The sequence below is a fragment of the Euphorbia lathyris genome, chromosome 9 (assembly GCF_963576675.1).
Source record: "Euphorbia lathyris chromosome 9, ddEupLath1.1, whole genome shotgun sequence".
Lineage (NCBI taxonomy): Eukaryota > Viridiplantae > Streptophyta > Magnoliopsida > Malpighiales > Euphorbiaceae > Euphorbia > Euphorbia lathyris.
The window spans coordinates 73,545,249-73,559,511 of NC_088918.1; the positions used below are offsets into that span (position 1 = coordinate 73,545,249).

Below are 14,263 nucleotides of genomic sequence, written 5' to 3' on the forward strand. Positions count from 1 at the left end.
TAGTGGAGAGAGAGGATGGCCACTTGTAAATCATAAATGAATGTATTAGGGCACCCGTTAATGCTGATTTTATCAGAGTTAGCCTACCTGCAAAAGAGAGCGACCGCCCCTTCCAGAGACTAAATTTAGAAAGGAAGCGATCCATAAGCGGCTGCAAATAACGAGCCTTTGGCGCCCCCTGAAAAATTGGTACCCCAAGATAATTAAACGGCAGCCGAGCAATCCTAATACCCAGAATATCAATGAGCCGATTCCTGCGCTGAGTTCTAATACTGTTCCCAAAATAAATTGCAGATTTATCCCAGTTAACCGTCTGACCCGATATGGCTGCATAAAAATTGAAAAGATCCTTGACACATTTCATATTTTTAAGAGTAGCCCTGCCAAAGATTAACATATCATCTGCATATAGGAGGTGAGAAGGAAAATGAGTAGAGTTGTGATAAACCATAGGTTGAAATTTGCATTCACCCACCAAATTGACCAGCCACCGACTAAAAAAGTCCTCTGCAATACCAAACAGTATTGGAGAAAGAGCATATTTGAACACAATATAAAAACAATTAACAACTTCCAAAACAGCATAGAACATAAAAGGAATTATAAAAATTAAAAAAGTCATACAAAATTTGAAGTTATAGATATATTACTCGAAAAAGTAAATGTAAAAATACCCCTAACCTTTACAGTCAGGAGTAATTTTAGTTCTAATGTCTAAAATGATACAATTTTACTCCTAACATTGACAACTAAAAGTAATTTTACCGTTAATATTGACAAATTGAGTTAATTTGAAAAATGATTCATCAAACTGTCTTTCCGACTATGAATCTTGTCATCTACGCATCATCTGTGCGCCATTTTTACCACTCATTAATAACAGATCACAAATATATACTTAGATGTGAAATTTTAAAAAATAAAAAATATACCGTCTTTTGTACGAGTTGGACAAAAAAAAATTCAAATATTTCACCAAATTTATAAATATCAATCTTCAATTCTATTATTAAATCACAGAAAATAAGAAATATTTTGTTAGAACCAACTGATATGCAAATTGGTACAATGAACAAAATATATGTATTTTATAATAATGTCTGAAATTAAAGGTAAAATTTCTCTTGGCGGTCAATGTTAAAGGTAATTTGCATCATTTTAGACGTTAGGAGTAAAATTGTTATTGACGATAAATGTTAGGGGTATTTTTCACCTTATCCCTTGAAAAATAATAGTGATTAACAGTGATTTTCACATGGTCAGTAACTGATCAGACGAATTTGGTCAGTCACCGTTAGATCGAAGATGTGTAAATCTAAGTCATACGATTGCTTTAATCTCCAGCATATGATTTTAACAAGTTTAGATCTAACAGTGACCGACCAAATTCACTTGGTCAGTCACTGACCAGGTGAAAACTGCTCGAGTAATTAATAGCTTGTTTTATTTTGATTTATCCTTTATTTTTAAATTTTAAGTCAAAATCAGATTAATAACTTATTTTATGCGAAAATTAGTCTGTTATTATTACTATTAGCTTTCTTCTTAGTTTGTTGTGCCTATGAAATTGAAAGCGGACAGGACAAGCCTTTCTCCTTATCCAAAGCCATAGAAACCAAAATGAGAGGCTAAATCTACCCAACGAGATCCTATCACCTAAACCCAACAATGTCTCTCCTACTCTTCTCCAATTCTCTCACTTCTCTCTCCCCTTCCCCATCTTCTACCTTGCTTTTCGCTGCTTCTGCTACTCCCGGTATACTTCTTTTACTCCCTTTCAATTTCTACATCTAACATGCTTTCTTTCGCTATTTCAATCGCTTCATTTGATGGGATCTTGTTTTAATTTGTTCGATTTTTGTTGTTTTATACCCAATTTTACTTCACACTGTCTCCTTCCACTTTGTGCTCAACTGGACATTTCATCAAACACCTAGTAGCTCATACGCTTTTCCAAACTTTCAACCTTTTCGTGCTGTTTCTATGGCGTTTTTGTTTTGTTCTTAGAAGTTATTTGTCTAACAATGTTATATCTTTCTTTCTTTTGCAATTTTAATCGCTGAAATTTGTATAAATTTGTTCGGTTATTGTTGTTCCAAATGGAGGGTGAGCCTTGGCGCAACACGTAGTTGTCGTGTGACCTCGTTCGAGTCTTAGGAGCCTGTTCGAGCCTGTTCGAGTCTTAGGAGCCGCCTCTTGCCAAAAAGATGGCTGGGGAAGGCTTGCCGCCAATACACCGTTGTGGTGGATCCCTCCCCGGACCCTCGCGCCTAGCAGGGATGCCTAGTGCACCGGGCGCCCTTTATTGTTGTTCCATATGGCATTTTACTTGAGGTGTCTCCTTCCACTTCGTATTCAACTGGGCATTGCATCAAACACCTAGTAGCTCATCGCTTTTTACAATGTTTCAACATTTTGTACTGTTTCTATGGCGTTTTCTTTTGTTCTTAGAAGTTAGACCTTTGTTTCTTTGGGTTGTGTCTAACAATTTTATATCTTTCTTTGTTTCTTTTTTTTTTTTTTTTTTTTTTGAATTTTGTATTGAACCCTTGTTTGGATTTTTGTTATCCTTTTTCAGTTTCTAGGTTGCAATTCAAACCCATTGATCTTCAATTCAATGGAGTTAGATTTCAGAATGCTACTCTGCGCAGCAAAACAGTTCTTGTGAGTGCCTCTTCAGACATTGATGGGGCTTCTCCAGTGGAGAGAAGTGAGCCCCCTGCTGAAAGTAAGGAGGAGGTTGTGCCTGTAGACAAATTACCGTTAGAGTCGAAGCTTCAGGAGAGAATGGAGCAGAAAATGAGGATGAAAATGGCCAAGAAGATTAGGCTTCGTAGAAAGAGGCTAGTTCGTAAAAGGAGATTGAGAAAGAAGGGCAGATGGCCACCTTCAAAGATGAAGAAGTTAAAGAATGTCTGAACTTTGCTTCAACTTGACTTGCAGGTTCATTGCTGACCCTTATGTTCCTCTTTAGATCCCATGTCTCTTTTAGCAAGTCTGAATATATTTTCAATTTTGTTTCTTATTTCATCTGAAACTCAAGAATCCTGAAGTTGTATTTGTCGAAAAATTCTCCTTTGAACTTGAATGTTACACAATTATCAAGTCCAAGAGATTCATTTCTGCATCCTTTTGTCATAATTTAATGATGATCCTTGTATCTTGTTAGAAATGCCGTATGAGAGTTTTGCTTACTATGTTATAAATACTCAGTAGGCCTCAAGTCTAATGTACTTCAGTGTTATGGTTATATGATCATTAGAAATTCTTGATAAACATACCCGTGAAGATATTGAAGCTCCAAATGAGTGATTTTACAGATTACAGTGTGAAAAGTACCGGATATAATCTAGATTGGTTTTTATATATATGAAGGCGACTTTTGTGAGAGCAGAGTTTCAAAATGAGGTAAATTAGAGTTGGCTGATTTCGTGCTCCTTACTTGAAATCCTTGGCTTAATTTCTTCAAAAGGTCTGAGATAATAAGTCTGAATGTCTAATGCGTTGGCTTAAAGGGTGAGTGCGGGATATATGATATGCTCAAGCTTTTAGGTAGACAGGGCAATATAAAAAGAGCACAGGGATTTTGGGAACTCCATTTGGAGCAGGTTTTCAATTCTTATTTGGTCCATTATTATCCTGCTTGTAATTTTTATTCATCTTCTTCATTTCCATACTTGTAACATTTTGGAAAAAAGTACTTCTCCATGTTTAGATTACCCGAGGATGAATTGTTTTCTTGTTCATGGTACATTAGGTATAGATTTAGTGTTCGTTTAGTTTTCCTTTTTGTAACTCCTTTTTGTCGTTTTACTCCAAACTCTAGATACTAGAGTGTTTGGTTAGGATTGAAAAACAACGGCATATACTTATTTTGGAAGAAAAATCAGCTAATTTCTACCAGCTATCAGCAGACGCTTGTACTTTTTGATGCTTCAGTGGTGATCATTTTGTTGTTATATCATATTCTTTTGTTGGTTGCTCCAGGGTTGCACAGAATTATTTTAAAAACCGATAAATTAGGCCAGTAATTTACAAAAGTTCCCATGAAACTTCATAGCTGTGCATTTATAACCTTTCCCAGGTATGCAAAAACATATAAGCTGCCAATTTGAGTACACAATAGCTGCTGCTTGAGCAAGATCCAATTCAGTCATTGAACTGAGCTCTGTTTTTTTTTTTTCTTGTCATTATATGGACAGCTGAGAGGGTGAGCCTTGGCGTAACGGTAAACATTGTTGTCGTGTGACCGAGAGATCACGGGTTCGAGTCTTAGGAGCGGTCTCTTGCCAAAAAAAAAAATTGGTAGGGGAACGCTTGCCCCCAGTACACCCTTGTGGTGGGACCCCTCCCCGGACCCTCGCTTAGCGGGGACGTGTAGTGCACCGGGCCGCCCTATATGGACAGCTGAGTGAGTGAGGTTGTTTTGTTGTTGTTTTTTTGTTTTTTTATTGCTTATTCCTTATTATTGGAAGGATTTATTTAGCGCTATAATTGAGCCGAGCTTTGGTCTACTTATCTCAGCTTGTAAGAAACTCGAGCTCGACTCAATATTTTGTATCAGCTGCTCGTTTATTTGTTCACGAGCTTTTACTTGCGAGCAACTCGTTAATTCTGTTCATGAACTTTGCTCGGGAACAACTCATTAATTATGTTTATTAATTTATGTTTACTTGAAATTTCTTAAATACAAAACTATAGTTTCACACAAAACTACGTAGTTTTACATTTCACCATTTATGAAAATACTATTATTAAAAATAATAATCGAACCAAGCTTGCTGACGAGTCTGATAATGAATATTATAATCGAGTTTGTTCATGAACCTATAAACGAACCTGTTCGTGAGCTTTCGAAGTGGGGTTCATCATGTTCAAGCTCGACTCGTTTATAAATCGAGCTGAACACGGTCGAGCTTTTATCAAGTCGAATGAGCTCGGCTCGTTTACATCTTTAAATTTATTGTCATTCAGGCTGAAGTTAGTATATGAGAAAAGGCATTTTGTGTTGGCTCTTAACATACCTAGGCCGAATTAAAGAAAATATGATTGAAGAATTCGTTTAATAATGTTAGGGGTGTCAAAACAAGTTATCTTGTTATAATCGTATTATATGATCTATGTATTTCACGTGATTATATATAATATAAATATAATAAAAATGATAACCATGTTAAATGTGTCGTATCAATTAGGTTGTCTCTGTATAAATATAATAATATAAATATAATAATGTTATCGTGTTTGGCAATGTTGTTTGTTCTTGGCAATTTGCATTATTGGTCTTTAAACTTTGTGACTTTACTCTGTTTTTTCCTTAATGCTTTATCTTGTTGGATGAAGGTATAGAACTTTTGTAACTATTAACATTGAACCCTAATGTTCTTATTGTTTGGCAATAAAGGATCAATTTGGATCTTTATCTTGATAAGTAAAGTCAAATAGGTCAAAATTAAATTTTATGTACTAGTTTGGTCCTTCAACTTAGCAAAAAGGTTAATACATGTTAATATTAGTGACACGTGTAATTTTGTACCAGTTTGACGAAAGAAATACCAATGGTTAAATTTTACGCAACATTTTTTTTAACTTGCGTAACTCTGCTTGTCAAGTTGGGGATTTTATAGGAGGATTCAATCCTCCCTAGGACCCATGTGATATGTGTGGGGTTCTAGGGAGATTCGGCCCTCCTTATAAAAACCGCATCAAAAACCCCATCAAGTTGAGGATCAGATGATGTTTTATCCATTGTTTGGTGATGCTTGTGATACTTAACAATAATAAAAACGAGTGCACATTATCACAACAAGTAAATAAATTACGTAAGTATGAGTTAATCCTACGAGGATTAGTAATTTGAGTACCAATTTTAATAAAGTTCTTTATTATCTAAGCAAAACAAGCAAGTAAAATCAAAGCATGTGCTTTAGTTTATGTTTGAAATTGCAAATGATGAATGGTAATTAGGATTTCAAATTCTTAGCTAATTATTATGAATTCATAGGCGAGAAAATATTGTGTTTTTAACGTTGTTCAACAAGAGATGGTAATCTTCTTAACAAAGCTATAAACCTAACCATGATTTTATGACGTCTGTTCACAATTTATCTTGACTTCCTTAGTTAGATGACACCTCCAAAATAAACTGTGAAGTCTTAAGTTCTTTGAAGGCTAAGGCTAAATTGTAACCTAAGTCACAGGACCGCACTTTTCGGTTAGAATATATGTCTAGTTAAGTGTTAATAAATTGCTATTCAGTTAAAATATATGTCTAGTTAAGTGTTAATAAATTAGAAGAACGCCTTTCAATTAGCTATCTACCCGGTCTCTGTTAGGTCTCATATCAATTAAACATATTTAACTAATCCTCCTGTTAAACCTTAGACAAAATACAATATCTAACTTAATTTGCTCGCAAATACTAATCAACTAAATTCACCTATATCCTAGTTAAGGGATTTTTTTTGAAGTAAAACATTTCTTAATTATTAGAATCGGAAGAAAGAACAACATTTAGATAGGGTGGTGGACATGCCCACACACCACGAACAGACAAAGAATTGACCGCCTTATCTAAGAGATGAGCAGCCGAATTGGCTGAATATTTTACATAAGAGTCTGAGCAATTGTCTAGCTCTTTTAAGATACTAACATAAGACAAAATGACCTCAAACCCAAGTTGTTTACATATTTCTAAGATGCGTTCTGAGTTAATCATTGTCTCCATAAGAAACACTAACATGGGCATGTGGACCTGCACCAGATCCTTTAGAACACTAACTGTCCTTGGTTTGTCCAACCCACGTCAGTTCCAGCTTATGAGACTTATAACCTCAGACAGACATTGGCTCTAGGAGCCGCCCCATATCTATTTTTTTTTATAGGATATCAGATTCTACTTCCATATTGACATTCTCCATGTGTGGCCATTTTCCGTCTTCAATAGAGGGATTCTGACTCTCCTTACTGTTTGAACTATCAATTTGGGAGGGGGCACCACTTGTTTGTATATCTTTGCTCCTAAACGCTCTGGATTTAGACTTATCCCCTGCAGGAACTTCATCAATGTTTGAACTGTCTAAATTATCCTCATCAACTGCCTCCAATGGATTCCTCAGCCATCCTCTTCCAATTTGGACCGTCATTCTTCTTGGCTAGGCACGTAGATGGCTACCAAAATGTCTCTCAATATGATCATCAGGATTGTCAAATAGCAATTGGCAGAATTTGTCTGAGTGTCCGATAATTCCACAATTAAAACATAAGGATGGTATTCTCTCATAGCGAAAATTGATCCACAACCACTCTCCACTACTACGTTTTAACTTCTGGCCCATTTTGATTGTGTTTCGGACATCGATAGTAACTTTTATTCGCTGATAATTTCTCTAAACACTAGTAAAGTTATTCAGATCTGATTGGTTGCCTAGAATTTTACACGTAGCCTCTGTTTGAAAGCCAACTAGAAAATAAGATATCCGAACCTATATGATTAAGCCATGCAATTCAACTTGGGTTGCTTGCTCCATTACATCCAGGTGTCTCACTATTAGCACGTTTTGATTGAATGTCCAAGGACCGTCATTCAGCACTGGCAGTATATCTCGCTCGTGAAAAAACTGGAAAAGAAATCTCTCCTCCAAGTCTGATTCACATGCTTCCATATTGATGTTAACATATTCTTCATACTTTTAAGGTGTACAGATTTGGCTGTTAGAAACTGACCAACAGCAAAGTAGAAACCTTGATTCGTAAGATTAACAACATGTTCTTCTCCCAAAATCACCCCTTGTTCCTCCTCGTCTTCTAAACATAATCAGGAATAGGCCTCCATTAATCCATTTCCTTTGTCCATTAAAAATCAGATCGAAACTGTTGAAGCACAATTTCCACATTAATTTTGATTATGACAAAAATATTAAATGAAATCAATATCTCCATAATTAATAACACATTAAATTTAAATGTTGATTTATTTATACTAATGTGTTTGTTGAAGTGTGTTGATGAATTAATAATAATTTCAAAGAAATAAGAAAAAGCCTCAAGCCTTCAGTCAAAGCCCATAAGCCAAAAGCTAGTGGATCAAGCTTCCAGCCCAACAGGCAGAAGGATCCAGAAGCAAGCTTAGCTGTCTCAAAGCTGAGACAAACTCGGAAGACAGATCAAGCCATGCTGGACAAGATCAAGAGTTGACTCTGCGCAACTAACAAAGCCTAACCATAAAAGGGAAGTTTCAGAAGCACCAGACAGCTTGTCCCCTGGTCAAACTCAGAACTTTGCCTAATTTGGTTAGACAATTAGTCTTCTTCCGACCAAGCTCTGAAGCACAGCACAACAGACAAATCAACGGTAAAAGATAGAAGACCATTGGCTGTTGACACTGGCCTCTAAAGAGTGAAAGCGAAAGAAAAGCGTTTCCCTCCAACGGTTATTTTGAAATTCAAAATGACCCCAACCTTCAAGTGTCCACTATAAAAGCCCCCTCATTTGCAACTTTGGAACTTGATCTTCAACGTTGAAATTCTGAGTGAATCATTTCCTGAAGTTCCCAAGCAAAGCAAAGCAACGCAAAAGCATTTACTCAAACGTTTCATTCTTCTATGTAATCATTTTCTAAGATTTGTCATTGTGTTCTTATTCAGAACAAATTATCAATTATTTAGATTAGTTCGGAAGCTCTATTGCTTGTTTGGTATTTAGCAAACAAAGAGTTAGAGAGCTGAGTGTAGGATTATAGAGGAAGGTACTCTGTAATATCTCAATAGCTATTGTAAGGGTTTGCGCTCTACCATAAAGAGCTCAGTAGTGGATTAAAGCTCGAAAGAGGAATTCCGGGGACTGGATGTAGGCAGAAAGCCGAACCAGGATAAAACTGTCGAGTATCACTTTCTAACTCTTACTCCTTATTATTGCTTGCTTTCTTGTTTTTCGGAAGTATTAAATCTAAACTAGTCAGAGCTGTCTCTAAGAAGCACTAAGTTCCGAAGCCCCTTTGAGGCGATATTTCCTGAACAAAGGGCATAAACAATCTTAGTGTCCAGTCAACTAAAGTTGCTTCTGATCTTTAAGATTTACCCTCTGTGCTGTGTTATTGAACTGTGAGAAGTATTTTAACTTGGCTAATTTTTTTTAAACTCTCAATAGTTCCATTAACCCCCCCTAGGAACTAATTCTCACATTACAATGGACCAACAGAAACACTAGCTTGCAAGGTAAGTATCGCAGAAAATATAATTAGGTTAAAAATTTCTCAAGTGAGAAGACGACAGACACTCCAACAGGAGGGACTGAGAGCTAGAAGTTATTTAAATTGAAAAAATGTTTAAGAAGAGAAAAAGATGAACAAACAAAAGAAGAAAAGAAGCAAAGATAAAATCTTCAAGAAGCAAAGAAAAAAAGCAATGGAGTAGAGAAAGAAAGATGAAGAAGAAACAATGAACTGGATGAATGGTAGAAGGAGACTCTCATTGAATTGATATGTTATTGCTAATACTTAAGGGAATTTAGTTCATGATTAAACTAAGATAAACAAGCATGGTAACAGAAGCATGTACAAGACTCACAATTTAAGTCAAAAAAAACCAAGTAGAAGATTGATGGTAGGGATGAATATGAAGTGAAAATTTCTAACTTGAACTAAATCAAGTATGGATCGAAGCATACTGAAAATTGCAGCTTTAACCACCTCTTCGAAAATCGGAATCAATAGATCATCATTCTGACTTGCTAAAATAACAAATTCAATATTGTCTAAAACATCCATATAGAATGTATTAGATAACTGAAAAAGATCATGAAAATAACTAATCATAACATCACCAAGCCCCTTCCCAATCATGTTAGTTCCCGTTTCCATCCTTGAGATTTTCAATTTTGTTGTGTTTCTTCCTCCATGTGACATAAGAATGAAAAAATCGTGTATTGGCATCGTCTACTTTGAACTAATAGGATTTAGCCCTTTGCTTCCAAAACACCTAAAAAATTCCCACTGTCTGACACCGCACCGCCTCTTAGAAACCCCTAATAAAAGCCTGAGGATGGGGAATTCTACCGAGCTTCTCATCGAGGGGGGGGGGGGGAGTCGCTAAAATCCCCTCTACAGACCCATACAAGATTAGAACCCTTAGATAGATTGCAAATGATCTACTAAGAGTTAACTCTTCTCGCACGCTCAGGATGCCCATAAAACCCCATTAAGTGACATTCCATCTCAGAGCAAAGCTTAATTCAACTTTAATGAAATTCATTTGAGAATCAATTATACTAACTGTGTCAAACGACAACCATAATAAGCCCAGGCCTCACACTCAAACAATCAACAAAGCCCAACTTCCTCTTAATAGCATCCAACGTACTTATCCCAATACGAGTTTCTAAGATAAAGTGATTTTCGATTTATATTGACGAACAAGATCCTAACACGCTTACTTCATGCAGATTGCCTAAGCCACGATAGTTCCATGCTAGAATGCTCATGATGATGGACGGGTCTGTCTAACAGAGCACGCCTGAAGCCTTTTTTTGGCCTAATTGTTTTGTGTTAGTTGCATTTATTGATTCCTCTTTATTAACAATAACTTTCTTCCTTCAATGTTTTATCTTAGTCATGACTACATCTGCAACCCCTTCATTTCCATTGGCCAGGTAAGTTGTTTTGGGCCCATCTTCGTTTGTCGCTCTTAACCGTATCAACTACCATTTTCTCAACACTATGATTTCCTCCACATTCATCTCCCCTCTTGTCAAGCCAGTTTCCTTTTGTAGCAAGTGATTTTTCTCCACCACCGGTTGCACATGAATTCAAGCCAGATACCTTGAAAGTTGTTTGGGTCAGATGAAACAAACTTTGTAACATAATTCTCGATAATGATTAATACTCTTTCTGACAAAAAACCATGTGACATGTTGAAAATTTGGACCCATATGTTAGTATATGGATCAGTGGGACTTCTGTAGGAAGTTCATTTTGATTTATTCGATGCACGATCAAAATCTTATTGTCAAACGTTAAAAGGTCGTTTTCCTGAACTCTTCTAACATCAAAGAACTCGAAGAGAAACATATTCAAGTTAATTGAGCGAATGTAGACTCCTTTACTCAGTTTTCACAAGGAAGTTGTCACATCTCTCATGGCCTGGAAGTCCATAGGTTTATAAGTAAGGAATATATCTACCAAACACAAACATAGATCCAATTATTCTGTATTCAAATCCTCATCCTCGAAGGCGATTCCTCCATTTTCCTCATCTTCAAAACTCAGATCAGCGTACAAACTCTCTATATTACTAGAAGATGCCATGTAAATCAAGGGCAAAAAACTTGTTATCGTGAACAAGACAGAGCAAAACTTGCCACGAGACAAAACTATCACATTATTATTATTATTTTTTATGAAAGCTGGGACGATACTAGGACTGAGAATAACTTCCCAACTATGTTGGCACCCTAGCCGCAGGCTCAGTAAAACCCGAATATATTAGATAAAAAATGAAAAAAGTACAATAGGGGGGAGAAGGGAGAAAAAAGTTAAGACAAACGCAAGTGACAGATATTACATAAATCATCAAAAACCATTGGCTGACAGAAGTCTGGGGCCATGTTCCACCAATTGATGTCGATGGCGCCGACACCGAAGCGTGCAAGGGCGTCCACAGCCCTGTTTCCTTCACGAAAGATGTGGGTGACTATGAGTTCCATTTGTGAGGATTGTCGAAGACAGTTGAGCCATTGTTGCCGAACTGACCATGGGACAGAATCTGAGCAGGTTTTGAGCAGCGTTACCACGACCAGTGAGTCAGATTCGATCCAAAGGTTGGTCCATCCCTTTTCCCAAACAATGTCCACGGCAAAAATTACTGCTCTAATCTCTGCCAAAAAATCATTCGCAGTAGGGATTGCAAAGGCAAAGCTCCCATGCGCGAACCCACGGTGATTTCTGAAGATGCCGCCCGCTCCTGCTGCACCAGTCCCCCTTATAGCCGAGCCATCCGTATTGGCTTTTATCCACCCCACGGGTGGTCTGATCCATTTGACAATTCTTATATTAGGCTCCGGTGGCGGACGGGGCGACAAGTGAAGATTACTGAGTATGTCACGGTCATGCCTGCTATTACAGTAGCTCGCCCTATGCCATTCGAATCATTGACGAGAGTATTGATTGAGTGATGCAGTGTTTGGATTGAAGGGAGCTGCGAATCAAAGATGGCTTCATTCCTGGCTTTCCAGATGAGCCAAGTGCATCCGACAATTACCGAGTACCACAAGTAAGCAACTTGTGTGCCAAAACGAATCTCGCAAAGGCCTGCAAAAAAAGAATAGAAGTCAGGAGTAAATGCCATTGGCACATTGAACCTTTCTCCAATGCTAGTCCACAGTGACCTGGAAATTGGACAGTTTATGAACAGGTGGCTCAGTGTTTCGCTGTCGCCAGTGCAAAGTGCACAACGCGAGGCAAGTTGTAAACCCTGGGCTTTAAGTGCATCATGCGTTGCAATTTTCCCGTGTATTACCCGCCAACAAGTGAAAGAGCGGGACGACAGGATATGTGCTCCCCAAATCTTTAGGTTCCAATTGGCCCCGTCCATGCTATTAGATAGTAGTTTGTAAGCCGTCTGAACCGAGAAGACGCCTTTTGGGTCCGGCTCCCAGACGCATACGTCTTTTTATCTAGGCCGCGACTGATTGACATTACTCGCTCCTGCAACGGGTAAGGTAACTGCTGTAAATTTCCCCAAACATTGCCCTAGAGGAAACCCGAAACACATTCATAATTACGACGCTGAGCCCCCGCCGACAAGCCTAACTGATCAGCAATCGAGGGACGTATCCAGGGGTTAGTCCAGAAGTTTGGCCTCGTCTCTTTGCTCCCAATCCACCACCTGGAGAGAGATCTTATAGTGTTGTAGATCAGCATGCACGATGACCAAATAGAAGATGGTGCAATGCAAGGTTTAGGAAGGCCGGAGGCGGATTGAAATCTGGACCACAGCAAATTAATCACAAAGTCGGCCCCTTGGATGAGGTCCCAGCAAAATTTGCCGAGTAAAGCTGTGTTAAAGTGGGCAAAATTTTTTATTCCCAGACCTCCAGCATCAAGGCGTTTACAACAGATGCTCCACGACACCGTAACCATTTTCCTACGGTCAATGCACCCCGTCCAAAGAAAATTCTTCATAGCGCGGTTAAGTGTTTTTAGAAGGCCTGCCGGCCACTTATAAACCAAAAAAGAGTGCACCAGCAATCCAGTTAGCGAGGATTTAACAAGAGTTAAACGGCCAGCGAATGAGAGTCTTGTACCTTTCCACTTGCTGAAATGCATCATGAATTTATCCGCGATTGGTTTTAGGTATCGTGCCTTTGGTGCGCCCCTGAAGAGAGGGACCCCGAGATAAGTGAATGGTAGAGAGGCCTGTCTGATCCCGAGGTAACTTGCAAGCCTGTTAGCCCGTGTTCCGATGACCCCACGGCCAAAATAAATCGTTGATTTCTCCCAGCTGACAACTTGGCCGGAAATGCTGTCGTAGAAGCGGAGAACCTCTTTTAGTACCTTGATATTTCTCATGGTTGCATTCCCAAACACGAGGATGTCTTCAGCATATAACAAGTGAGTAGGAAACACAGAACCACCCGAATATCGCATGGCTGTATACTGACCCTCAACTTCCAGCTTAGAGAACCAACGAGATAAGAAATCCTCTGCAATACCGAAGAGAATAGGGGATAGAGGATCGCCTTGACGAACACCTCTAGAACAACTGAAGTACCCTTTAGCAGTCTCGTCGATCATGATCGAGATTCTCGCAGAAGCCAAAATATTAAGTATCCAATCCCTGAAGGAAAGTGGGAAGCCAAAGGCTTATAGCACCACAAGCAAGAAATTCCAGTCAAGTGTATCAAATGCCTTTCTGATATCAATCTTTAAAGCCATCTTACCGCCAAAACTACGTTTGTCAAGCATATTTACCCCTTCTGAGGTAGCAACAATACAGTGGTGCACGCTCCGGCCTTTAATAAACCCAAACTGGCTATCTGATACAATGCGGGAGGCTATGCCAGCCAGACGGTCTGCTAGGATTTTAGAAATAATCTTAAAGCTGAAGTTGCCCATCACAATTGGCCTGAAATTTTCAATTCTATTAGCTTCCGCAGTTTTAGGAAGAAGCGCTAAGGTTAGAATTAAGCCCTGGGAAGATACAACCCGTCTCAAAAAAAGACTAAACCATGTTGCATACGTCATTGCCGACGATGTCCCAAAATTTTT

At 38.3% G+C, this 14,263-nt stretch overlaps 1 protein-coding gene across 1 annotated transcript; it reads left to right on the forward strand.

Moving 5' to 3' along the window:
• Positions 1–1,557: 1,557 nt before the first annotated feature.
• LOC136207111 (large ribosomal subunit protein cL37) lies at positions 1,558–3,127 on the forward strand. Its single transcript, XM_065998391.1, has 2 exons — positions 1,558–1,756; positions 2,579–3,127. The coding sequence occupies exons 1-2, from the start codon at positions 1,669–1,671 to the stop codon at positions 2,917–2,919; spliced, it is 429 nt and encodes a 142-aa protein (XP_065854463.1). The 5' UTR covers positions 1,558–1,668; the 3' UTR covers positions 2,920–3,127.
• The last annotated feature ends 11,136 nt before the right edge of the window (positions 3,128–14,263 follow it).

Excerpts from the sequence above, each read along its gene's own strand:
- LOC136207111 (XM_065998391.1), top strand. The coding sequence starts at position 1,669 with ATGTCTCTCCTACTCTTCTCCAATTCTCTCACTTCTCTCTCCCCTTCC. Across the intron at positions 1,757-2,578 it reads CGCTGCTTCTGCTACTCCCG|TTTCTAGGTTGCAATTCAAA; the intron begins GTATACTTCTTT and ends ATCCTTTTTCAG.